General features: G+C 40.1%; 4 protein-coding genes across 5 annotated transcripts in view; all 4 read left to right on the forward strand.

The window, feature by feature from the left end:
• The first annotated feature begins 263 nt into the window (after positions 1 to 263).
• Positions 264 to 4,678, forward strand: LOC125383575. Its single transcript, XM_048402116.1, has 3 exons — positions 264 to 460; positions 1,603 to 1,938; positions 2,306 to 4,678. The coding sequence occupies exons 1-3, from the start codon at positions 394 to 396 to the stop codon at positions 2,398 to 2,400; spliced, it is 498 nt and encodes a 165-aa protein (XP_048258073.1). The 5' UTR covers positions 264 to 393; the 3' UTR covers positions 2,401 to 4,678.
• Positions 4,679 to 6,328: 1,650 nt separating this feature from the next.
• Positions 6,329 to 13,796, forward strand: LOC124117305. 2 transcript variants are annotated; one of them, XM_048402114.1, is made up of 10 exons: positions 6,329 to 6,663; positions 7,022 to 7,112; positions 9,416 to 9,469; positions 10,290 to 10,349; positions 10,607 to 10,723; positions 10,902 to 10,923; positions 11,454 to 11,497; positions 12,091 to 12,168; positions 12,476 to 12,595; positions 13,023 to 13,796. In XM_048402114.1, exons 1-10 carry the CDS (start codon positions 6,634 to 6,636, stop codon positions 13,070 to 13,072), a joined length of 666 nt encoding a protein of 221 aa, XP_048258071.1. In that variant the 5' UTR covers positions 6,329 to 6,633; the 3' UTR covers positions 13,073 to 13,796. The 2 variants fall into 2 exon arrangements, with proteins under 2 accessions (XP_048258071.1, XP_048258070.1); XM_048402113.1 differs by having other exon boundaries at positions 6,340 to 6,663; positions 13,020 to 13,793.
• A 6,433-nt stretch (positions 13,797 to 20,229) lies between these two features.
• LOC124113532 overlaps positions 20,230 to 27,001 on the forward strand; it is a 110,877-nt gene continuing 104,105 nt past the window's right edge. The window contains exons 1-4 of the mRNA XM_048402099.1: positions 20,230 to 20,467; positions 21,176 to 21,266; positions 21,384 to 21,737; positions 21,899 to 22,243. Of these exons, the coding sequence (XP_048258056.1) occupies positions 20,438 to 20,467; positions 21,176 to 21,266; positions 21,384 to 21,737; positions 21,899 to 22,243 (820 nt within the window). The 5' untranslated portion in view covers positions 20,230 to 20,437. The remainder of the gene's footprint in view (positions 20,468 to 21,175; positions 21,267 to 21,383; positions 21,738 to 21,898; positions 22,244 to 27,001) is intronic.
• LOC125383576 lies at positions 23,854 to 26,758 on the forward strand. Its single transcript, XM_048402117.1, has 4 exons — positions 23,854 to 23,871; positions 24,282 to 24,332; positions 25,382 to 25,489; positions 25,788 to 26,758. The coding sequence occupies exons 2-4, from the start codon at positions 24,293 to 24,295 to the stop codon at positions 25,988 to 25,990; spliced, it is 351 nt and encodes a 116-aa protein (XP_048258074.1). The 5' UTR covers positions 23,854 to 23,871; positions 24,282 to 24,292; the 3' UTR covers positions 25,991 to 26,758.

The following is a 27,001-nucleotide window of genomic DNA, read 5'->3' on the forward strand; positions in this document are numbered from 1 at the left end:
TAGTAGTTGTAGCAGTAGCAGTAGCAGTAGTAGAAGTAGTGGTGGTGGTAAGAGAAGAATCAGCAGTAGTAGTTGCAGTAGTAGTAGTTGTTGTAGTAGTAGCAATAGTATTGTAAGGGTTGTAGTGGTTGTAGTAGTAGCAGTAGTAGTAGTAGAAGTAGTGGTGGTGGGAGTTGTAGTAATACATGACGCCCATATATGACGTCTTCAAGTTGCGATTCTCCAGAAATGACGTCTATATACAGTACAGTCTGACTTAAAACCCTACACGATTTCAATCATTTCAGGTTCAAAATGATTGCAGGCACAAAATACAATGTTAAAAAAGATACTACTTTTGAGGTAGGCTTTTTTAGTGCCTTGTATTGTTCATGACATTCTACATTCCTAGGGATGTCGTCTCCAGGTCCTAAATCAACCAGAGACAGTACAACGTTTGCCACTAAAGGACAGCATACAGGTGCGTATTTGTAGATTATATCCATTATCACTACGCCCCTTTCATTGACCATATACTTCTACCACACTGAAGTGGACATTTAGCAGCGAACTTGCCAGTGTTTGAAACTTAATGTTTAAAGTGATATATGCTGCCACACTCTTCTTGTGTAATCATTGACTTTCACTGTAGTGAATGCTGCTTGGCATGTTGTGTTAATCTATTTTGGCAGATGATCGGGAATGACTTCAGCTTTGACCTTTGTATTTACCGACATTAGGTTTTTTAATTAATTGTTTTGATCAAGGTTATATTCAATGTCTCAGTAAAAACTGCTTGATTGGCATTGGTAGAAGTTGGTTAGTAATAGTAGTATAGACATTACATTTAATGGTTGAAAACTTCTTTATTCAATTGTGATACGGCGTTTCGTTATAAAATCCTTATACTGTTGTCAATCAATGTGTGAAGTAAGACAGCACAGAACAGGGTTATTAACATCTGATAACGGAACCAGTATAAGGGTATACACACAGGGTGATGGTTGATGACAGAGTAGCAACAGAAGGAAACCAACTTTGAATGTCTAGGGATAATGGATGATTAATAACAGAAAGAAAGGAAGCCAATTGTTAATGTCAAGGAATACTGATGGGTTGATAACAGAAAGAAGGAAGCCAATTTCAAAATACCGGGTACAGACATACAATACTGAGCGTTCTATTGCAACACTTCCACTAAGCTTTATAGTAGACATGTCAGTGACAAAATGTCCGATGCAATTCCCATTTGGCTTTAACATGTGTCCCTGTGTTTTTACAAGTGAACACTTTACGTGCCTTTACATGTGTTTGTGATGAGTACAACCAGGTGGGAAGGATACGCTCACCTTTTTTCCTGGTATCATGACTATTTGATAGTGATTCATTAACACATGCTCATAATATAGTCGGAATCTTACAATCGATCTTAGTCATGCTTTCTTATGAATATGGAAGCGGTTTTGAAGCTTATATTTATTGGATGGTATTCGAGGCCAGTGATTACAGTGATATATCTCCTGCAGCTGAATAATTGACACTTACAATAAGTGATTACCCAATTTCTTGAGAGGATGACTACTATCATTGTGTGGCATGTATAAATATTAGTCTCATTGTCAGTGTCCATCTCGGTGTATGCAACAAAACATCCAGGCACAGATGGTGTTATCCTAAAACTGTCTTGCGAAGGAGAAGATGACATAACAGAAACTGTTTGGTCCAGGAACTCAGTGAACATATTCCAAACCACCCTCTCAAGGTCCATGCTGGTGTATGACACCGACTCCCCCGAGTACCAGTCTGTGTCAGGACGTATCAGTGTCAGCTCCTCCCTCCAGCAGCACAACGTGACTCTCAGGACCAACTCTACACTCGACCAGGGCTCCGTGTGGAGGTGCAAGGTTGGACAACAGTTCAGCAATGACATCACTGTTGAACTCAAAGAGTCTATGCAAGGTAATCCACTTGTTTAATAGACCTGTGAAGATCCCGGTTAGAATAGGTCTTCAGCTACCCATGCTTGCCACAAAAGGCGACTAACGGGATCGGGTGGTCAGGCTCGCTGACTTGCTTGACCTCCGCCTACAGCTGGAACATTGCTGATTGATGAGTTAAGCAGCGAACAGATAAACTCTGCGTCAATGGACGTTGATCAACCAAACGGATGTGTCAGGTAGAACGAAGGTTCAGCAATAACCTCACTATTGGTATCGTACAATATATTTAAAGTGTCAATACACACTCCATGTATTAATATATGTGAAGATGGTACTGAATTAAGTGAGGCTTAAAAACACACAGCACAATCATTTTTTGTCCACAGAAGATCCTGTATCGACGATTGGAGCAATTGTTTCACCATCTGCCTCAGAAGGTGTGTCATTGCACTTACTCTTGATTATATTATACATATTATAGTTATATTAATCCTCCTCACTTGCGTTTAGTTAAAAATATCTTATTATATTGATAGTTCTGTTATCTACATCAGAAGGTGTGTCATTGCACCTACTCTTGCCTATATTATGCATAAAATATTGTGTTTTGTGATATTAATTCCCGCATCAAGCATGCCCTTTCTTCAAAGAATTCTTTCGATGCTTCCTCAAAAGTTGTTTGATCAAGGTTACAGCAATCAAGACACCATTGAAGCTTTCTAAACGTATTGTGGTGGAAATGTGGACTTTTCCAAATTTGACTCATTAATGACAAAATTGGTGTCCGATGCAATTCCTTATTTTGACTTGTACCATATGTTTCGGCGTTGTTGCTTTTTACCTGAACAATTGATTTTCCTTCGCATGTATTTGTGATGGGAGCCACCTGTAAGACATGATACACTCACCTTTTAGCGAACTATATGATTGTCATTCTTAAACACTCATGATAAAGTTAGAATCGAGTTTTCTTATGATTGTGGAAAAGGATATTGTTGTTTTTATTCATTTTATATTATTTTATTTATCACACATTTACTTAATTTCAACCCCTTTCTGCAGCTTACATCGGGTAGCCATGTACGTTTCTTTGTTTGACTGTGTCATAATACTCCGCTTTTCACTGTTTTAGTTTAAATTTGAAAATATGAATATATTTATATGTTCATCTATACAGTTTCATTTTTGTGCACTTTTTAGACAGAATGTAAGTAGACGTTGACAAAAGCATCCCACCTCCTGATTTCAACGTCCTTGATTCTATCTTGTTACAACATCAGTTTCATTAATCTTATTAATGAATATCATATGTGACCACAACCTTCACCTACAACATCATGGTCATGAAACTGGATGCAGAATACAGGATGCCATGGTAACAATGATAAATATAACGATTCAAATTGAGTTTACTTTGTACTCCAGATGGAAGTGTCCTACTTGTTGAGAGACATTTTTTATATCATTTCACCATTTCATAAATGCATTAGTTGATACGTCACCTGTTCCCCAGCACATAACACCATTTCACTAAGGAGACAATATCAGTGTTATATTTCATACAATTACACCTAAATGTAGTCGTGCCGTGTGTTGTTCCAGACATCGCAGAAAGCAACAACCAGATGTACAGCACCATGTCACGTGACCCGAACACTGATAACAACTACACTGAGTTGGATCATACACACACAGGTGAAAAGTTTCCTACTTCCTACGCTGAGTCCCCGGCCTACTACAACACAACACTCAGTATGAAAACCGCTTCCACTGAGTGATACGTAACCCGTATTCTTGATGCAACATGGTTAATATCTGGACCCCAGTGATCTGGACAACTCTCAGACTCAGCACAAGAAAAACGTTCTGTTCTGTTTCATACAAATTACGACTACTTCCAGAAAGGCGAAGATCGTTGGTTCGTGTTAGTACTTATTGTTTCCCTGCCTGGCGTTTGACTTAAAGGGATAAAACAAGATTTGATTCACACCGAGTCAGTATAATGGATGAAATATCCATGTTAAACTGCTGCATGGTACCCCAGTGAGATAGCATGAATAAAACCGACCTCACTCGGACTGTTACAATCAGCCACACACACGTGCATGCACGTCACTGTGTAGGTGAAAGAATTTTGAAGGTAACGTTCTACCCCGTTGTCACCTCTATACACATCACCGGGAGTCCTAGATGTCCTGTGTTGTACTTGTGATATGGACAACCCCATGACATCCCCATACACATCACTGTGTGTCCTGGATGTTGTCCTGTGTTGTACTTGTGATATGGACAACCCCATGACACCCCCATACACATCACCGTGTGTCCTAGATGTTGTCCTGTGTTGTACTTGTGATATGGACAGCCCCATGACACCCCCATACACATCACCGTGAGTCCTAAATGTCCTGTGTTGTACTTGTGATATGGACATCCCCGTGACACCCCCATACACATCACCGTGTGTCTTAGATGTTGTCCTGTGTTGTACTTGTGATATGGACAACTTCGTGTCTGGTTGTGTTCTTAATGTTTTAATGTACTTGCTTTGTGTTTTGAAAACGTGCGTTTTATGTGTATATTTTATTGGTTTGTGTTTCTTAATGTACTTGTATCTCCTCAACTGTTAGAAAATGTGTTTCGTGTGTGTACATTTGATTGAACTTGCGTTATACAATGTATGATACTTTTATGAAGAAAATTCTTCTACTACAGTCATGATTGATTTTTGCATGAATAAAATTCATTTTGACCACGTTGCATGTTGTTATGTGAATGGCGGGTGCAACAGGTGGGGCAGGACACGCTCACTCTTTTCGCGAACACCTGGTGTCATCATTGATTTTCAGTGGTCCATTCATATAATTTGCAGTTATGTTGCCCTTTGGAATCTTGTTTTGGTGGATGATCAAGACTGGTTATTCTCTTGTATTGACGTTTTATATTGACTGAAATTTGACATTCTCGGACCAAATCCCACAGTGTGGCTCATCCGTCACACCATTACAGCGTTCGTTTTTTCCAGACTGCCGACATGTTGCTGAAATGTCAACGTCAAAAACTGCACTGAGCATTTTAGGCCTGACATTCATTTCCCTCATGGAATTACACCAATATCAGACGAAGACATACATTTTTCCTATTAATGCTGTGTCACGTCAGAACCCCTGTCACTGAATCTATGCATGCATACGCGGGTTGTATATTCAGTCTGTAGGTGACGTGAAATGGGGTTTAACGTCGCTGTCGAGTTTATTGCATTAACATAACGACATGCGTGAGCGCGAGCGTGCGTGCGTGCGTGCGTGTGTGTGTGTGTGTGTGTGGTATGAATGTACTTTCAGGAATTATGCCCATTTTATTGTGCTAGATGTGCATCCGAATAAAGAAGTCCTTGTTGAAAGAGGCAGGGAAACAACATGTGCCATCTGTTTACTTCTTTTGGCATAACCTGGTCAGGGGATCGAATCCACGACCATCATCTCTATCAACCCTCTATATAGGCTCTATCCTTTCAACCGACGAGGCGCGAGGCGGTCTCTGGTGGAACACAAGTCCTTCTCCGTGACTCAAGTCTGTATGAAATATCCTGATTTCAGATATTGCATTTTCGCTGCCTGTAAACACAGCGAGTGGGCAATTTCAATATACAATACAGCCACTACAATGGTTGTTTCTTATGAGAACAATCTTGGCATTATTAAAACGCGCATCTGGCAAAAATATCAGCTTTAATCAGGGTCTACAGGTCAGTCCTTAAAATATCTTTGCTGCATAATTGGATCCTTTGACATTCTATCAAGGGAGTGTTTATGGGTCGGGATTTCTGACATCTCCAATGTACAGATGGTAAGCAGATGAGGAAATAGCAAGAGATCACCAACGTTTACAAATTAGCTGTCCCCATCGAAGCACCATGCAGTTTGTATTTGATTCTCGCCTTCTCGCGAACACCTGGTATCATTACTATTTGCAAGTGATTGATAAAGACATGATATAATCCGAATTGTACAATGGAAATAATGCAGAGATTTCTTTTGGATAAGAAAAGGGTTTGTTCCGTTTATTTACAAAGGTTAGCTGTCCACACAGTCTCAGGATGTGTGGCCCAAATTTGAAGATTTTAGGAACGAATATTTCCGATGTACAGGTAAAATGCGGAGAACTCGCGACAAATGTATGAGTGGGTCCTGGATATTGAGAACAGGGCGGCTCCAAAAAATCTAACATGAACTTACACAAAAAGGGCACAGACATAATAGCTTTGTAATCTCACTTTCAATCAACAGAGAATAGTACTTTATGTAGTTTTTGTGAAAAAATGACTGCACACAACCCTAACCTGTTTTGAATAACGACCTTGGAAGTGGGGTGTATCACTTCCTGGAGTGGTGTTACATGCGTTACTGGGTATTCGTGACAGTTACAAAGCACCTTTTCAGCAGTAGGTATGTCATAATGTTCCATACCCTCAACATGATGGTGGCTGCATTGAGTAAAGCACACACCATGTTTGGATAGAGAAACTGATAACACTATTGAGTCTACAGGCACAATGGGCCATTTTTAGCTTCCATGAAAAAGCACAACGCAAACCTGTTCTGTAGTGTCTACCCGGGCTGTCACTGTGATCACTTCCTGGGGTGTTACATGTTTTCCTGCATCTCCCTGAAGGTTGTTTCTGTATTTATGGACTGATTATTGGAAGTAAAGTATGTTTATGGACGGTATATTTCCCGACACGGTAAGTTAGTGAATAAGTGTGAATAAGCGTAAATGTATCATAGTATCTTCCGGGCTAATACAAGCTTGTCTACAGAGGGTTGTAAACTGCCAGGATGCCCTTATCTTATCATGCTAGACGCCTCCTCTGCGATCATTTTCCATGAAGATGTTGCACTTTGGTGTTTTTAACTTTGAATAATTCCTTGCTGGTATCACTGAATATGACCACAATATGAACTGAGACTAATGACACTTTCCACAAGTATAGAGATGATAATAATTTAAAATATTATGGCCTAATCGTAAAATGTGAAAATCAGTGTTAATAATTCTCTTAATGGATGCAGATCTGTATTTTCCTATCTTACTATTCTCAGGTGGCATCAATCCGCCGTCTGAATGAGATAAAAACATCACTGATCATTATGACGTTATTTGCTGGTGTGCATCCGTGTGTGGGGACGACAGGTAAGTGTTCGATATATGTATGGGTGAATCTCAAAGTACTGTACTTGTTATATTCAAGTGATGATACTGTACAAGAACAATTATCTCATACAATACATATGCTCCAGGGCCTCCCCACCTGACCACCTACCCTGTGTCTGCCACAAATTGAGCAGACTTCACACTGTCCTGTACACCCACACAGGACAGGACATTGATAGGTGTCAAGTGGTAGAGAAACATTGTTAACATATTTGATACAAGCAGTGATGCTGACGTATCTGCTGACATACTCAACCCCCTCACCACCTCCCCCGAGAACCAGGCTGTGTCAGGACGTTTCAGTGTCAGCTCCTCCATCCAGCAGCACAACGTGACTCTCAGGACCAACTCTACACTCGACCAGGGCTCCGTGTGGGGATGTAAGGCTGGGCCCCGGTTTAGCAATAACCTCACTATTTATCCCATAGTGTTTATTCAAGATAGAAGCAGAGCCGAATGTACAGGTGGAAAAGGATGAAATTACGTGCTAACGTGATGCATGTATTAGAAATGATATCAATGCATCGACTCAACAACCAAACAATATCTCTGAAAGAATAGCTAAGAAACATTCTATAAGAAAAATACAATATTCACCAATAGTAGTGGTGGTGGTGGTGCCGGTAGTGATAACAGGAGCAACAGGAGTAGTAGTTGTAATAGTAATAGTAGTAGTACTGGCGGTGGCGGTGGCGGTGGCTGAGGTAGTAGTAGCAGTGATGCTAGTAGTAGCAGCAGTAGTAGTAGTAGTAGTAGTAGTAGTAGTAGTAGTAGTAGTAGTAGTGGTGGTGGTGGTGCCGGTAGTGATTATAGGAGCAACAGGAGTAGTAGTAGTAATAGTAATAGTAGTAGTAATGGCGGTGGCGGTGGCGGTGGTTGAGGTAGTTGTAGCAGTGATGCTAGTAGTAGTAGTAGTAGTAGTAGTAGTAGTAGTAGTAGTAGTGGTGGTGGTGGTGCCGGTAGTGATAATAGGAGCAACAGGAGTAGTAGTAGTAATAGTAATAGTAGTAGTAATGGCGGTGGCGGTGGCGGTGGCAGTGGCGGTGGTGGAGGTAGTAGTAGCAGTGATGCTAGTAGTAGCAGTAGTAGTAGTAGTAGAAGAAGTACTAGTAGTAGTGGTGGTGGTGGTGCCGGTAGTGATAATAGGAGCAACAGGAGTAGTAGTAGTAATAGTAGTAGTAATGGTGGTGGCGGTGGCGGTGGTGGAGGTAGTAGTAGCAGTGATGCTAGTAGTAGCAGTAGTAGTAGAAGTAGTAGTAGTAGTGGTGGTGGTGGTGCCGGTAGTGATAACAGGAGCAACAGGAGTAGTAGTTGTAATAGTAATAGTAGTAGTAATGGCGGTGGCGGTGGCGGTGGTGGAGGTAGTAGTAGCAGTGATGCTAGTAGTAGCAGTAGTAGTAGAAGTAGTAGTAGTAGTGGTGGTGGTGGTGCCGGTAGTGATAACAGGAGCAACAGGAGTAGTAGTAGTAATAGTAATAGAAGTAGTAATGGCGGTGGCGGTGGCGGTGGTGGAGGTAGTAGTAGCAGTGATGCTAGTAGTAGCAGTAGTAGTAGTAGTAGTAGTAGTAGTAGTAGTAGTAGTGGTGGTGGTGGTGCCGGTAGTGATAACAGGAGCAACAGGAGTAGTAGTTGCAATAGTAATAGTAGTAGTAATGGCGGTGGCGGTGGCGGTGGCGGTGGCGGTGGCGGTGGCGGTGGTGGAGGTAGTAGTAGCAGTGATGCTAGTAGTAGCAGTAGTAGTAGTAGTAGTAGTTGTAGTAGTGGTGGTGGTGGTGCCGGTAGTGATAACAGGAGCAACAGGAGTAGTAGTTGTAATAGTAATAGTAGTAGTAATGGCGGTGGCGGTGGCGGTGGTGGAGGTAGTAGTAGCAGTGATGCTAGTAGTAGTAGTAGTAGTAATGGTAGTAGTTGTTGTAGTAGTAGCAGTAGTAGTGGCGGTTTTGGTGGTGATGATTGTAGTAGTAGTAGTAGTAGTAGTAATGCCGGTGGCGGTGGTGGAGGTAGTAGTAGTAGGAGCAGCAGCAGCAGTAGTAGTGGTGGTGGGTGTTTTTCATTTATATATGACGTCCAATGCATGACATCCTCAAGTTGCGAATCTCCAGAAATGACGTCTATATACAGTACAGTCTGACTTATTCCCCAACACGATTTGAAATATTTTAGGCTCAAAGAGATTGCAGGTACAAAATACAATGTTAAAAAAGATAATACTTTTGTGGTAGGCTTTCATAGTGCCTTGTATTGTCAATGACATTCTACATTCCTAGTGGTATCGTCTTTAGGTCCTGAATCAACCACAGACACTGCATCGTTTTCCACTGAAGGACAAAATACAGGTGCGTATTTGTAGATCATATTCTCTATCAATCTGCCTCTTTCACTGACCATATACTTCTACCGCAGTGAAGTGGAAATTTCCAATCAAATTTGTCCAATCAAATATGTAAACTGAATGTTTAAAGTGATTCGGCTTAGACAAACATACAATTTGTGGCTTTATATGGCATGCACTTTTCTTTTGTTGGAAATTTTATACAATGCCCGGACTGCCTCCGTGGACTAGCGTCCGCCCGGAGAGGGGAAGGTCCAGGGTTCGATCCCCGGTCGCGTCACACCAAAAGCCATTAACAGATGATACTTGTTGTTACCTTGTCTGACGCTCGGCATTAAAGGTCAAAAACAAGGACTGGTCGGCTCAGAGTCAGTATACTGTGCCAGAGTGGGGTATTCCTGTTAATCTTCGGCATGGTATCTCAGTGAGCTAGCACTATACATCGGCATCTGTCCGGACTAGTACAATCAGCCACACACACAAACGTGCATGCACGTTGCTATAAAAGTGCAATAATCTTTGACTCGACGTTAAACCAAGTTTCACCTCACCTCACCTCACCTCACCTCACCTCACCTCACCTCACCTCACCTGCACACATGAGCCTATTTCTGTTGTGCGATTTTTCCGTTTAAAAAAAGCACACTGAGGCAATATTTAATCAAGTATGTTTCATGATTTTTCGTGACTTGACGCTTCACAACTCCATAAAAAATACATATTAATTGAGTTACCCATTCTTAAATCTTTGTGAGGCCTAGATTTAACTGTGTGTTAAACGATTGTTTCAATGTGTTATATACTGTATATCTGTATGCTTTAAGGTCCATCCACGACTGATGACACAGATATAATGCCAACGAACCCAATAGTGTCCACAAAAAGTATGTATGAAAACTAGGGTACTGCAATACAGGTACTTCTTTACAAAACCTTGTGAAACTTTAAGACATCATTATTTTGACCTTACTAATTTAAGAATGTTTAACGATCATAGAAAAGTTGTTTTAGAAATTGACTTGGCGATATTATCAGTCAAGTTTTATCGATGGCTTTAATCTGTATTGATTTACTATCATCCGATGTGTCCTGATGAAATGAACATGTATGTATTATCCTTCAGCCCCTTTTACTCATACAGTTGGTTTCATCTCTATTGTTGCTGGATCGGCGGGTGGTGTGGTGATTGTGGTTGTCATCGTCATCGTTGTGTTATTGTGCAAACAATCCAGACGGGAGGGGAAATGGCAGACAAATGGTATGAATGTTTACTTACGTTCTTCTACGTTTACGTTCATATGATACGAATAATCTTGTTACTTAAATAAAAGAGATCTCATATGATGTAAAACGTTAACGCATTCATTCCTTTGCCAATATGTGTATGAACTGAAAACGAAACAGATTCCCCGTTCAATAATAAATATTGTTTTCAGACAAGACAGAGAAAGACAACGGGTACGTGTTTGCTGTGTTTTAATTCTTAATACTAACATGAATGGTGACATCACCTTTAAGTGGCATGTAACAGCTGCAGCATCAATCAAAACAGCACTGCAACGTTTTAGTCTACTTGCATCTGGCATCATCATCGATACTTCAGCAACGTCTCTTTGAAAGAATGTGAAAGATGTTTTACAACATGAGGAATCGTGTCTTCAATAGATTATGTCTTAGACACATCATTATACAAATAAATAAAAGCAACAAAACCCTTTCCATTTTCATAAGAAATCTCTGCCAAAAGCAGCGTCAGTTAGAGATTCCGACAATATCATGAGCATATTTTATAGATTACTGAGAAGCACCAGCACACCACTTTGGCTTTGAACATAAATACTGAATCTTTAAATTTCCTGGTTTTATACAAAGACCCTCTACTTCGGCTGTAGATTATTCTGGTGACATCATGGCACCATTTCGCTTTTTGCCCGAGGTCACCATGGAGATAACATATTTCTGATTTTTCTGTTCTCTGAATGTTTCAGCAAAGAAGGGGGACAGAATGAGGATTCTGAGAGAGAGACGATCGGCATGTTTATGACTCACTCTTATGCTTCCTTTGTGTTAGAGATACTGTTTTGTCATATTATATTATCTGAATCCTGGGTGTAATTTATTATCTTATACATTTCAACACTTCAATCTGCTTAATGTCCTTTATCGACGAGTTGTTGACAATGAACACCAGGTGTCAGCAGAGACAACAGGTGAAAGGTAGGCTTTGTTGTGTTATGTGGAAATTAGTCAGATTGAGAGAGAGAGACAACAGGTGTCAGATAGGCTATATTGTGTTATGTGGAAGTGATTAAGGTTAATACAGAGAGAAAACAGGTGCCCGGTAGGCTATATTGTGTTAGGTGGAAGTGAGTCAGATTGAGACCCAAAGAAATCAGAAAGTTTATCAGAAAGTTGACTTTAGAACGTGTTGTTAATAAGTGAGGTTTGTATGTGTAACAAATATTTGTCTGATTCTGTGAATATTTTTGCGGGGGAAGGCTGAATACATCCGATATGAACATAAATCCTCAACGACAACAATCTACTTTCAAAAACGGCTCATGACTTTTTATCAAAACCGTAATAAGATTATTTTATAATTTGTGGTACATTTCCTGTGTTTAGTGATGGAGGATAATGATTTGTATCACGGATTTGTCAGAGCTGAGAACCAGGAGTCAGCAGAGGAACAGCAGATTTCAGGTAAGTTATACTGACGTCATTCATATCATATTGTGACGGTGACGTAACTTACTATTGACAGAGACATAGACGATATATACATCCACTTCATATATATGTATACCAACTGCGGCAGTTGAGAATGCCGTTTTTCACCGTCACAGAGATATGGACGATATATACATCCACTTCATATGTATGTACACCAACTGTGGCAGTTGGAAATGATTCCCCAGCAATCATAGACGATAGACGATACATACATCCGATAAACATTACTGAATACACAATGTATCACAAGACTAGATAATCCTTGTATTCATTTCAGATGTGTATGCAAAGGTCAACAAGGTAAGGAAAACCCACAATGCAACAGAAGTACAGATCACTCTGGGTATTGAAGACATTTATGCAAAACCCAACAAACCAGCAAGCAGAAAAAGTGAAGGTAAGCCCAAATATACCTGTGTTTTCTGAAACTGTTTTTTGCCTCATGAATATTCATGAATTTATCGTGGATGTAAACGTAATGATAATGTTTTTTGCAGCAATGAATATTCATGAATTTATGATGTATGTAAATGTATGTAAATGTATGTAAATAATTTATAGATATTAGCTGCTTATGTCAGAAACTAGGATGATTAATAACATAAAATGTGAAAAAGTAAGATACGAAATCGTATTTGATGACAAGGTGTCACTGTTGAAGAATACATCGGAACAGGGAGTACGTGGACAGAGAGTTTGTGAAGCTTTCATTGCTGTAGCATCGGAGGATAGCATCAGTGTCACCAATGGGATAGAGTAGCACAGAACCTGCGATGTTATACCTCGACTCAGCTGCCTGTTCATTGCTCTCATTCTTTCAGCAGCATCCAAGGTTTCATCCAACCAGAACGCGGATGTCAACACCCCCGACTGATCGAGACTGAGACCGGATCAACAGTAGAGGTCGTTGACGACTTCCACTGTCGCGTGCATGGAGTTCTTCATGTTTTATGATGCATCGTCGTTATTACAGCTTCAACGCCTACGAGAAATATGCAGATAATCACACAGCTTGATCAGATGTATTTTGTATTTGTTTGTTTATAACACCGTACCACGCAATATTCTAGCTATATAACGGATGCCTGTAAGTAATCTGGACCAGATACTCCAGTGATTGATATTATGAGCAACTTTCCACCAAGTGGTACTGTGACACGCTACCGACTCAGTCACCACTCCTGACCACCATTTGATTTGATAGGCTCCAACGACCAGCATATGCTGCTGAGGACCTATTGTTCCACGGAATCCTCACGGGAACGTCTGTTTGATGATAGAAAGTACAACAGGAACAGCAGGACGTGGTTATAATAAACACTGATGCAGTATACCAAGGTTTATACGGGACTGTTTCAATATAAGTTAAAGCCAATTAACCACTTTTGCATATCACTCGATGTAGTGGCACGTGCATAACAGACTGACCAGACTCACCATAAGCGGAGAACAAAAAATGCCATACATTGTCACAATGTTTTTTCTTACAAAGTAGAGATATTTTATGGACAACAACAGATTGGTACCCATAACCGGAGAATAAAAAACTACCGTGCATTGTCGCAATGATTTTCTTAGATTGTCAAAGTGTTTCTGCTACTACAAACAAAAGAATATAATATTAGCAAGGGTTGACAACGATATAAGGATCTAAACCGAAACGTCTCCCTTACAGTAATAGAGAAGATATTGTCCATAAATTATCTCTACTTTGTCATCCGATATCTTCTCAGTAATGCCTATCATACAACTCATGTTTTTCTTAGATTGTCAAAGTATTTCTGTTACTATTTTCGAGAATACCAAAAGAATATCCTGTGAGCATAGAATATGTCAACTATTCCACGAATGGTTATTCACTGGTTGTAAAAATACACGGTATATATACCTTGATAGGAATAGTGGGGAATCATCCAAACTGACCAACAAGGTTGAGCGAGTAACGAAATACGGAAAAACGAACCAGTGTCCCCATTCCCTTGAAGTTCGTTGCAAGCATGTGTTATAACACAGCTTGTTGAAATGCTTGCTTTAGGTGTATTATTTGTGGATGTTATAACCTTATACTTGGTGTTACTCTGTTGTATTTGCTGATATATATACCTGCTTTTTGAACTTCCTGTTTGCGGACAAGTAACGAAATACGGATAAAACGTCCCTTGCCGTTCGTTACAAGTATGTGTTACTGCAGCATTAGGATACCTGCTGAGTCTCTGTGATTCATTTGCTGATTTATGTACCTGCTTGTTGAACTACTTTCTTTGGGTGTATTACCTAATGATGTTATTACCATATACATTGGTTCACTGTTTCATTTGCTAATAATTTCATACTTTGAAGTTTACACTGTTTCTTTCATGCTGATTGGCTGAAGGGGTAGTCACGTGATCTGATATTTGGAGTTACCACACCTGTGAACGGACAACAAAAGTTCACACTACTTTCCAGGGTTTCCCCGAATTCTCGATCGGTGTTTACAATCAACTCGTTTTTTCTATTTTTCTTTTTCATCCCTGCATGTATCGGCAATATAATTAATTTAGTATTTTTGCCTGGTCTTGTAACATTTTATCTGACTTATAAATAAATAAATGCTCTGGTTCTGGTGTTTAATAATTTTTTTAAAACAAAACAAAAAAACTTGCCTACCTGCTTTACTGATTGGTCATCGGGGACGAGAAAATATTCGTAGACGGAATTAGAAATCTACTATTCCGGTTTCTGAGTTGGCCGACCTTCTCCGTGCATTCTAGGTCGAGAAGCGGCGCCACAGGAGGAATGACGGGGCACAGAAATGAAACTGGTATCAGGTCATACAGTAGGTCCATCTCAGGTGACAAGAAACCACATGCTAAGCAAAGTATTACAGCACACACGACAAATCCCAAACTCCAAATATAACACATCCTGACGTTGAAAACTATCACAAAACACACAAGTTTCAGAGCACTCGGTTCAATCCCCACCAGTCCATTCCGCATCTTCCGAATTGGTTTGCGATTACCCAAACACAAGCATCACATTAATAAATCGGTTCACGCGTCGGGGTGTTTTCCGTAACTGCTCCATAAACTTCATTTTTAACAGTAATAAGTAGAAATTTCACCCCCATGACCCCGTTCGACTCGAAATGCACCTCTTTACAAACTTGTGTGACGTCATATATGACTCCGCGCTTGAAGGTTGATCTCGCCTCTGTGCATCGAGGTCATGTTTATATTTTGGTTTAAGATTTGATTTATCCCAAATATTGTTTGTAAATTTGTTCAGAGAAAGAAATTATGTTGACATATTTCTAGATTATGTTGTATATATTCAAAGAACTATTTTTCTTTGCGTAACTGAGTATGAGTGGGGAAACGTATGTGACCGAGAGCTGGCAAATACCGACAAAATAATGTTCTCCAACGAAGCCAGAGGACTTCAAACTTAATCAAACATTGTTACAATATTATTCGGCGAGACCAGTAAACTACAAATATGAAATTATAAGAATTGAACGTCAGTTTGGATGGGTTCATTAAGTGTGAACAATTTAAAAGCGCAGGTTAAACGAAAGTTTAAATCGTTCACTTTTAAATCATTCAAACTTCAATGAACCCATCCAAACTGACGTTCAAATCTTAAATATGTGTACCTGCTTGTTAAAAACAACTTGCGTTAAGCGTATTACCAATGGATATTATTACCACGCACATGGAGTCTCTGTTTTGTGTGCTAATATATGTACCTGTGTTCAACTGTCATAAGTGCATGTCATCAATGTGACCCGCTTAACGTGTGCCAGAAATTACGGCCGATTAACATTTAATAAATAGTTATCGTTGTATCATATATGATATGTGCTTTATAAGTGTTGTATTGAAGTACTGAAGGTTTTTTGCAGAAAAGCTAATGATTTCGTAGATTTAGTTTACCCGTTTCCAGAAACTACATGTAATCTGGCCTAGTATCTGTGTAAGTTGTATTGTCTTAAATGTTAAATGCTTGTGATGTTAAGATTGTGTTTAGGTTATTGTATTGATATGTTGGGACAAACACCTCCATATATTTATGACATGAAAAATGTGAACAATGTCTACAGGGCTCCTGCTAACTTTGATAATGTGTTTCTGTTGATAAAGATATGATCATATAATCACACATACAGTAAACTACGGTTATCACGAACACGCTTATATCGAACTGACGGATATAACGAACTTACTTTTTTGGTCCCGACTATTTGCTGTAGTTTTGCTGTATATATACTTATAACGAACTATGGTTATAACGAACTAAAATTAGTAGTCCTGAGCAGTGCTGTACATACAATGTAGGAAGGCCATCCGGCTGAGGATGTTTAATTTGTGTTTTGATATTTTATTGATGTGTTGGACAAAGAACTAGCTATATTTATGTTATGAAAACTGAATGCTCTGAATATATACAGTCTGGACGAAATTGGCGTTACAATAGCCAGATGATGAAGACTATGCCAGATGGCCAGCTGTTTGATGTGGTGCCAGTTCGTTGACCCTAATACCTATCTAAACGGCTTACACTAAGTTTGATAATGTGATTCTATTGAGAAGGATATAATCATCCAGATTTAAAGTGCACATCACTTGTTTGACTGATGTCGTCCTCGGTTTTAAGGTTTAATGTTAAACCCCCGAGCAGTGCTATACATACACTATGGGAAAAAACACCCGGCTCTGAACAGGTTTGGAGTGAAGAATGTCAAGATACAACAATGCTGTTGTCCCAGCTGCGAGTACGATGATGAGGATACAGGTTTCCACTGACCAGTGCATAATTAGTTGAGAGAGCAATCTGGCACATCCCCTATCTCAGATAATACCAACGTATTATGTAATGCTTACTTCCAATATGCAAAATATTTTTAGGTTTTATGATTACTTATTAAAATATATCACATCAAACGTGTGTGTATTTTGCAAAGAAAATGATAGTTTACCTGATTATACATGAGGATGCATCAACGAACAATGAAGTGCAATACTGAAACAAGCGAGAGAGAAACAGATATTGTAAATTATATTAGGATTTGGGACACTAGACTAAATACAAACACAGGCAAAGGCAAGTCAATTGTTTACCTGAAACAAAACAGGGTCACCTGAACATCATTTTTGTCACTGAGGCATCAGCTTTTGAAATGTCCTGCATGTGTCTACTTCAAAACGTTTTAAAAGCTTTACCGAGGCCTTGACGGCTTTAAACAAGGATCGTTTGGGCTCTTTAAAATCTTCTTAGAAAGGACATGATCATTTGTACCTCACAATGTTTGGCATGTAGGCATCAAAGCATGGAGCTGCTGGATTATTGCCTGACATAAAAAGAATTGGAAAGTGGAAATTCTCCACTCTGTCAGGCTGTGTGTGTGATTGTCGCCACAGAGCACATGTTATATGATGGACATGTTTGACGAAGACATGACCCATCCTCGCAAAGAAGATTGGAATCAACTATGTCCCTTGATTTCGAAGATATATTTCGAGTGGTGACGATGTCATTGCAAGTACCTGGATGTACCTCAAACATACTTTTTGCAAAGGCAAAGGCCAGAGACGGGTCTACCAGTAAGCGTTTAGCTGATCTCGTGATGAAATTGCCATAATGGGACAGCAATGTATTCCAAAAAGGACAGAAATATATTCCAAAAAGGAGAGAAATATCAATGCAATGACCTTGCAATGTTACCATGAAGCTAACTTGCAAGACGTTATGTTGACGGAGTCAGCAAGGGCCTCGGAAACATACGTCAAAGTGACGAGCATATGCTGAGGGTTAAGTTCTTACATGGTAGACCGTACCATCCCCACAAGTGCTGGTTGATACTATGGTTTACATTTTTAGGTTGAACTTTGCATTAACAAGTAGGGACGGACCCACAAATCAACTTCAAGCTGCTTGAACATAAACCTGGGAAAAGTAGAAATACACCAAGAACGTTAGCAAATGTAACTGATTGTTTACAAATGTAACTGAGTGTTTTTTCTCTGTACGATATATATATACATGCTCCATCTTTGGCGTTCCTCCTGACTCTTAAACATTGGTATTCTGTCAATGTTTTAGGAGCTCTGTGGGATCGCTCTGGTGGGCTATAGTGGGGAATGTATCGTCTACTTTGCGGTACCACCAGAGGGGTTGGAATCGTGCTGTGGAGAAGATTTCAGTGATGAGTGGAGAAAGAGGGGGGCTAAGTATGTGCTAAGGAGTAAGTTTATGCTCCTCATACTAAAGAAGTTGACATCCATAAATTCCCTTCCATATATTTATAGTACGTTAAAACCATTGAATTCAGACGACACCATCCGCACTTGAATCGTTGCCAACCATACCAAGTGATACTTTCTGACTGTTAATCACCTCATGTTTTCTGTCTGGCTATACTTTTTGCAACAGGACATTTGACATAAAGACAAATGTTGTCAGGAAAATGACTCAAAGTGCGAAACGCGCCTGCCATTTTTATTGAAATAAGAAAACTGACAATAACAAAATACGTGTCTGCTGTATTATCATGTATAGTAGTTATAAAGTTGTTCCTTAAGAACTCTGAATGGCCAGATTAAGAACGGGGATGCTTGACTTAGGTTAAAGCTGGACATATCAGTGAAATGCTCGTGATGTGAGATATGTCAAAAAGTCCCATACACTCATAGTCATACAAGAGGAACACAAAATTATAGGTATCGATACTTAGCCTTCAGGGACAAATACATACTGTAAACATGTATGTATCACACGGGATAAATATACACACGATGAAAGGAGTACGGGATATTACACTGATACCTCAGATAAAATTGTCCTGCGATTGGAAAGCCTACATTTACTCACACTCTTATCAACAGGGCTCCCGTGTTTTATAAACCCAAGGTGTACGACAGGTTTAAATAAGTCTAATACAGAGAACGTGCATTGTGATGATGTTAAATTGACAGGATGTTGATAATTCACACATGATGTTCCTGCGGCGCCAGACAATAGATACATTTGTTGTGCAAGCTGTGTGAATGGCGGGTGCTACAGGTGGGGCAGGACACGCTCACTCTTTTCGCGAACACCTGGTGTCATTGATTTTTAGTGGTCCATTCATATAATTTGCAGTTATGTTGCCCTTTGGAATCTTGTTTTGGTGGATGATCAAGACTGGTTATTCTCTTGCATTGACGTTTTATATTTACTGGAATTTGACATTCGTGGACCAAATCCCACAGTGTGGCCCATCCGTCACACCATTACAGCGTTCGTTTTTCCTGACTACCGACATGTTGCTGAAATATCAACGTCTAAAACTGCACTTAGTATTTTAGGCCTGACGCTCATTGCCCTCATGGAATTACACCAATAACAGACGAAAGACATACATTTTTCCTATAAATGCTGTGTCACGTCAGAACCCCCGTCACTGAATCTATGCATGCATACGTGGGGTGTATATTCAATCTGTAGGAGACGTCAAATGGGGTTTAACGTCACTGTCGAGATTACTGCATTGACATAACGATGTGCATGCGCACGCGCGTGTGTGTGTGTGTGTGTGTGTGTGTGTGTGTGTGTGTGTGTGTGTGTGTGTGTGTGTGTGTGTGTGTGTGTGTGTGTGTGTGTGTGTGGCCCACATCTGACGATGCCTTTTAGCAATGAATATTTCCATCGTACAGGTAAAACTCTGACAACTCGCTTGAGCTGCATGAGAGGGTCATGGATATTGAGAACCGGCCGCTCCACAAATATAAAACGAACTTACACATAAATGGCACAGACATAATAGCTTTTTAAACGGGTGGCGCTGGCATAAAGCTCTCACTTACAATCAACAGGCAGTAGTGCTTTATGTAGTTTCTGTGGAAAAGAAAAGCCTGCACACAACCCAAACACGTTATGAATAGCGACCATGAATGTGGTGTGGTGTTACATGCGTTACTGAGTATTCGTGACAGTTACAAAGCACCTGTTCAGCAGTAGATATGCCATAATGTTCCATAGCCTCAACACGAGGGTGGCAGCATTGAAGATGACACTCACCAAGTTGTGATATGTTAACCTCTGTAAGTCGTCAGGCACAGTCGGCTTTATTTAGCTTCCATGAACAAGTACAACTCAAACCGGTTCTGTATTGTCTACCCGGGCTGTCACTGTGATCACTTCCCGGTGTGTTACATGTTTCACCGCGTCTCCCTGAAGGTTGTGTCTGTATATCTGGACTGAGTATTGGAAGTAAAGCATGTTTATGGACGGTATATTTCCCGACACGGTAAGTTAACATAGTGTGAATAAGTGTAAATGTATCATAGTGTCTTCGGGGATAATACAAGCATATCTACTACAGAGGGTTGCCTTTTCAGGACGACGTCAAATATGTGTCTGTTACTGTGCATGGCGTGGCGCCAATGACACAACTGTCTATCGTTATGTACCCACTCCATTCTCAAATATCCGTGATTAGCAGTTATTTTTATATCAGTCTAAGGGACACGTGTGTTTTCTCCTGCACAGTTTGATGCCTGATTGCCCTTATTGCAACGAGTCTCGTTTGGCGACTTTCAGTATCATTCCTCCCCATGTCTACCTCGTTCATGCTACATCTTCACCTCAAATGTAAATCCCATAACATTGTACATGATTGATTTGTTGGCTGAGATCCCTGACTTATTACTTATCTCATCGATGACTCTTGTTACTGAGAAGTAAACTGCCAGGATGCCCTTATCTTACAAGGCTAGACGTCTCCTCTGCCATCATTTTCCATGAAGATGTTGCACTTTGGTGTATTTAACCTTGAATAATTCCTTGCTGGTGTCACTGAATATGACCACAATATGAGCTGAGACTAATGACTTTCCACAAGTATAGATATGATGATAATATTAAATATTATGGCCTGTTCGTAAAATGTGAAAATTAGTGTTAATAATTCTCTTAATGGATGCAGATTATTATTGTCGTATCTTACTATTCTCAGGTGGCATCAATCCGCCGGCTGAATGAGATAAAAACATCACTGGTTGTTATGACGTTATTTGTTGGTGTGCATCCTTATGTGGGGGCGACAGGTAAGTTCTCAATATATATGGGTGAACCATAAAGTACTGTACTTATTATATTCAACTGATGATAGTGTACAAGAACATGACATTGTACAATAACCTCATACAATACACATGTTCCAGCGCCTCCCCACCTGACCAGCTACCCAGAGTCAGCCTCAGATGGAGCAGACTTCACACTGTCATGTACACCCGCCCAGGGCAGGATATTGATAAGTGTCAAGTGGTACAGAAACAATGTTAACATATTTGATACAAGCAGTGATGCTGACGCATCTGCTGCCATACTCCACCCACTCACCACCTCCCCCGAGTACCAGTCTGTGTCAGGACGTATCAGTGTCAGCTCCTCCCTCCAGCAGCACAACGTGACTCTCAGGACCAACTCTCCACTCGACCAGGGCTCCGTGTGGAGGTGTCAGGTTGGATCACAGTTCAGCAATAACCTCACTATTGAAGTCAAAGAGTCTATTCGAGGTACTTCACTCATGATTGAAGAAAACAAAACGGACATGGCAAGACATTGAAAGGTGTCAGCTGGTGCAGAAACACTGTTAACATATTTGATACAATCCGTGAGGTAGAGTGCCACACTCACCCCCAACAGTATACATGTATATTATACATCATCATTTCAGGACCTTCCCTTCCGGCACTCTCCCAGACAAGCGGAGGACAGACGGTCACACTGACGTGTGCAGGTGAACCAGGAAGTGGTGGCTATATATCCATAGCATGGTACAGAAATGGAGTTGAAATATTCAAAACAATCAGTGACGACCCAACTGTAATACACTCCCCAGTCAACACCTCCTCCGAGTGCCAGTCTGTGTCAGGACGTATCAGTGTCAGCTCCTCAATCCAGCAGCACAAAGTGACTCTCAGGATCAACTCTACACTCGACCAGGGCTCTGTGTGGACGTGTCGGACTGGACAACAGTTCAGCAACAACATCAGTATTGAAGTCAAAGAGTCTATTCAAGGTAATTAACTTATTATTGAAACATTTTAATGGATTAGCAAAACAAAACATATGTTTGGAATAACATACATACAGCTGTGTCAGAGATTTGGGCTAAAGCTGTGTATCAGAGATTTGGGCTAAAGCTCTGTGTAAGAGATTTGGGCTAAAGCTGTGTATCAGAGATTTGGGTTAAAACTGTGTGTCAGAGAGTTGGGCTAAAGCTGTGTATCAGAGATTTGGGTTAAAGCTGTGTGTCAGAGAGTTGGGCTAAAGCAGTGTGTCAGAAATTTGGCTAAAGCTGTGTACGAGAGTTTTGGGCTAAAGCTGTGTGCCAGAGATTCGGGCTAAAGCTGTGTGTCAGAGAGATGGGCTAAAGCTCTGTATCAGAGATCTGGGCTAAAGCTGTGGATCAGAGATTTGGGCTACCCTACAATCTTAATGATTTGTTGTTTGTGTTTTAACCTACAGAGCAATAGACTATTCTTTCTCGAGCGCCTGGTGTAATCATTGACTTACAGTGACCCATTCGTATGATTTTCAATGCTGGTTGGCATTTTGTGTCAAATATAATCTGTTTTGGCAGATGATCGGGAATGATTGTTCTCTAGGTTTGAAGTTTTGTATGTACCTTAATAAGAGTGTTTTGATCAAGGTTACGACATTCAATGTCTCGGTTAAAACTGTTTGATTGGCATTTGTAGAAGTGAGCAAGTAATAGTAGTATATATTTTGTGGATAACAACTTCTTTATTCAATTGTGATACGACGTTTCCGTACAAATCCTTATACTGTTGTCTAGCAAGTGTGACGTAAGACAGCACAGAACAGGCTTACAATCTGATAATGGAACCAGTATAAGGGTATACAACACAGGGTGATGGCTGATGATGGAAGGAAACCAGCTTTAAATATCGAGGGATAATGGATGATTGATAACAGAAAGAAGGAAGCCAACTGTAAATGTCAAGGAATACTAGTGGGTTGATAACAGAAAGAAGGAAGCCAATTGCAAATTACCGGGTACAGACATACAATACTGAGCATTCTAGTGCAACACTTTCAGTAAGTTTTATAGTAGACATGTCGCTAACATTTCAAAATAGTGACAAAATGTCCGATGCAATTCGCATTTGGCTTGTAACATGTGTTCCTGTGTTTTTACAAGCGAACATGTTTGTGATGAGTGCAACTAGTTGGGCAGGATACGCTCCCCTTTTCTCCTGGTATCATGCCTGTTTGATAGTGATTCATTTACACATAGTCATAATATAGTCGGAATCGTACAATCGATCTCAGTCGAGATTTCTTATGAATATGGAAACGGTATATTATTATTGTGTAACCAGTGACAGGCATTATAAATAATAATCTCATTGCCAGTGTCCATCTCGGTGTATGCAACAAAACATCCAGGCACAGATGAACAGATCCTTAAACTGACTTGCGAAGGAACAGATGACATAACAGAAACTGTTTGGTCCAGGAACTCAGTGAACATATTTCAAACTATCCTACCAAGGTCCATGTTGGTGTACGACACCACCTCCCCCGAGTACCAGTCTGTGTCAGGACACAGGACTCCGGCAGCACAACATGACTCTCAGGACCAACTCTACACTCGACCAGGGCTCTGTGTGGAGGTGTAAGGTTAGACAACAGCTCAGCCATAAGATCACTGTTGAACTCAAAGAGTCCATGCAAGGTAATTCACTTGTATAATAGACCCGTGAAGGTCCAGGTTAGAAAAGGTCTTCAGCTACCCATGCTTGCCACCAAAGGCGACGAGCGTGATCGGGTTGTCAGGCTCGCTGACTCGCTTGATCGCCGCCTATAGCTGGAATATTGATAAATACTGATATAATATACTGCGTCAATGGACGTTGATCAACCAAAGGGATGTGTCAGGTAGAACGACGGTTCAGCAAAAACATCACTATTGATATCGTACAATATATATATATAGTGTAAATACACACTCCATGTATTAATATATGTGAAGGTGGTACTGAATTTCGTGAGGCTTAAAAACACATAACACAATCTTTTTCTGTCCACAGAAGATCCTGTAATGACGATTGGAGCAATTGTTTCACCATCTACCTTAGAAGGTGTGTCATTGCACTTACTCTTGATTATATTATACATATTATAGTTATATTAATCCTCCTCACTGGCGTTTAGTCAAAAATCTCTGATTATGTTGATAATTCCGTTATGAAAATAAAATGGGATGCATTTACTTTACTACTTTGTAATATACAATGCACACAAAGAGTATCAACAGCAATAGCAAATTGTAATTTATAATGATTAACCAAACAATTAGGACATTTTACAACTTTAAATCCACAACTACTAAACACGATCATTATAGAGGGAAAAGACATTGTGATGGAATGTATAATTGTTCATTTAAGTTAACAGAAGTTAAAACATTTGGCAAAATAGAGGCTGAATTTAGCTTCGGTGAAAAAGGCTCATCTGTTTCATATTAAGATCCATGCTTAAAGATTCAGCATGACAAAAACTTCATCACAGGACTGTATGAAGAGGGATGACTTCAATATTCCAACAATCAATGTTCTGTTTATGTCGGCTCCAGCCTTTGGTGTCTTTTGAAATACAATCAAGCAAGCTCTTTCTTGAAAGAACTCTTTAGATTCTCCATCAAAAGTTGTTTGATCGAGGTTACAACATTCAAGACACCATTAAAGCTTTCTAAAAGTATTGCGGTGGAAATGTTGACTTTTCCAAATTTGACTCATCAATGACAAAAATGGTGTCCGATGCAATTCCTTATTTTGACTTGTACCATATGTTTCTGTGTTGTTGCTTTTTACGTGAACAATTTACTTTCCTTCGCATGTATTTGTGATGGGAGCCACCTGTGAGACATGATACACTCACCTTTTGACGAACTTTATCATTGTCATTCTTAAACACTCATGATGAAGTTAGAATCGATTTTACTTATGATTGTGGAAAAGGATATTGTTGTTTTTATTCATTTTATATCATTTTATTTATCACATATGATATTCAGACTTTGCAGTCGGCCACATTAATTAATTGATTAATGTGGCCGACACCTACAACATGGTCCTGAAACTGCAATGATAAATATAACGATTCAAGTTGAGTTTACTTTGTACTCCAGATGGAAATATTTTACCAATCATTGCTGTAGCTGGGAGCATCATCGTTGTCATCGTCATCGTCGTCGCCATTGCCACCTCTGTGTTACTCGTACGGAAATACAAGCAGGGTAAGTGCTGTTCTTTCACAGTGTCCAATATAACATGATTCCACTGCGTTGTTTACACACTCTGTGCTTGTCTGTACATATCTATTTTCTGTGAACTATTTACTTGTTGGTTGTATATTCAAGTGTGTCGTACTAGTTTAGAGATAATTTTTTATATCATTTCACCGTTTCATAAATGCATTAGTTGATGCGTCACCTGTTCTCCAGCATTTAACACCATTTCACTATAAGGAGACAATATTAGTGTTATATTTCATACAATTACACCTAAATGTTGTCGTGCCGTGTGTTGTTCCAGACATCGCAGAAAGCAACAGCCAGATGTACAGCACCATGTCACGTGACCCTAACACTGATAACAACTACACTGAGTTGGATCATGGGCACACAGGTGAAAAGTTTCCTACTTCCCTGTCTGTCAACAGCGAGGAGTCCCCGGCCTACTACAACACAGCACCTGCTGACAGTCCATACGAAAACCTATCCGCTTCCACTGAGTGATACATACACCGCAATCTTGATGCAACATGGCAGGGTGGTCAATATTTGGGCCCCAGTGGTCTGGACATTTCTCAGTCTCAGCACATGAAAAATGTTCTGTTCTATTTCATACAAATTTCGACCACTTCCAGGATCGGTGGTTCGTTCCGCTTGACACCTTATACCAATAAAAACTTGTTGGTACCTATTGTTTCCCTGCCTGTACTTCTTATATGGACAACCCCCTTGTCACCTCTATACACATCACCGTGTGTCCTAGATGTCGTCCTGTGTTGTACTTGTGATATGAACAACCCCGTGACTCCCCCATACACATCACCGTGTGTCCTAGATGTTGTCCTGTGTTGTACTTGTGATATGGACAACCCAATGACTTCCCCATACACATCACTGTGTGTCCGAGATGTTGTCCTGAGTTGTACTTGTGATGTTGACAACCCCATGACTCCCCCATACACATCATCGTGTGTCCTAGATGTTGTCCTGAGTTGTACTTGTGATGTTGACAACCCAATGACTCCCCCATACACATCATCGTGTGTCCTAGATGTTGTCCTGTGTTGTACTTGTGATGTTGACAACCCCATGACACCCCATACACATCACCATGTACCCTGGATGTTGTCCTGTGTTGTATTTTGTGATGTGGACAAGTATATGAGTATATTTTATTGGTTTTTGTGTTTTAATGTACTCGTGTCTCCTTGACTGTTCGAAAATGTGCTTTGTGTGTGTACATTTGATTGAAATTTCGTTATACCATGTATGATACTTTTATAAAGAAAATTCTTCTGCTACTGTCATGATTGATTTTGTGTGTGTGATAGTTGTTTCAGAGCTGTACGGGCTCTTAATGGATAGATGACGAACAGTCATACTTGACCAAAGTTTATGCTGGACATATCAGTAAAATGTTCTGCGATGTGAAAAATGTCACAAACAAACATAGTCATACACTAGAGGAACACTAAATCATGGGTATCGACACTTAACATTCAGGGACAAATACAT

The sequence above is a fragment of the Haliotis rufescens genome, unplaced genomic scaffold, assembly GCF_023055435.1.
Source record: "Haliotis rufescens isolate VD_foot unplaced genomic scaffold, xgHalRufe1.0.p SCAF_24, whole genome shotgun sequence".
Lineage (NCBI taxonomy): Eukaryota > Metazoa > Mollusca > Gastropoda > Lepetellida > Haliotidae > Haliotis > Haliotis rufescens.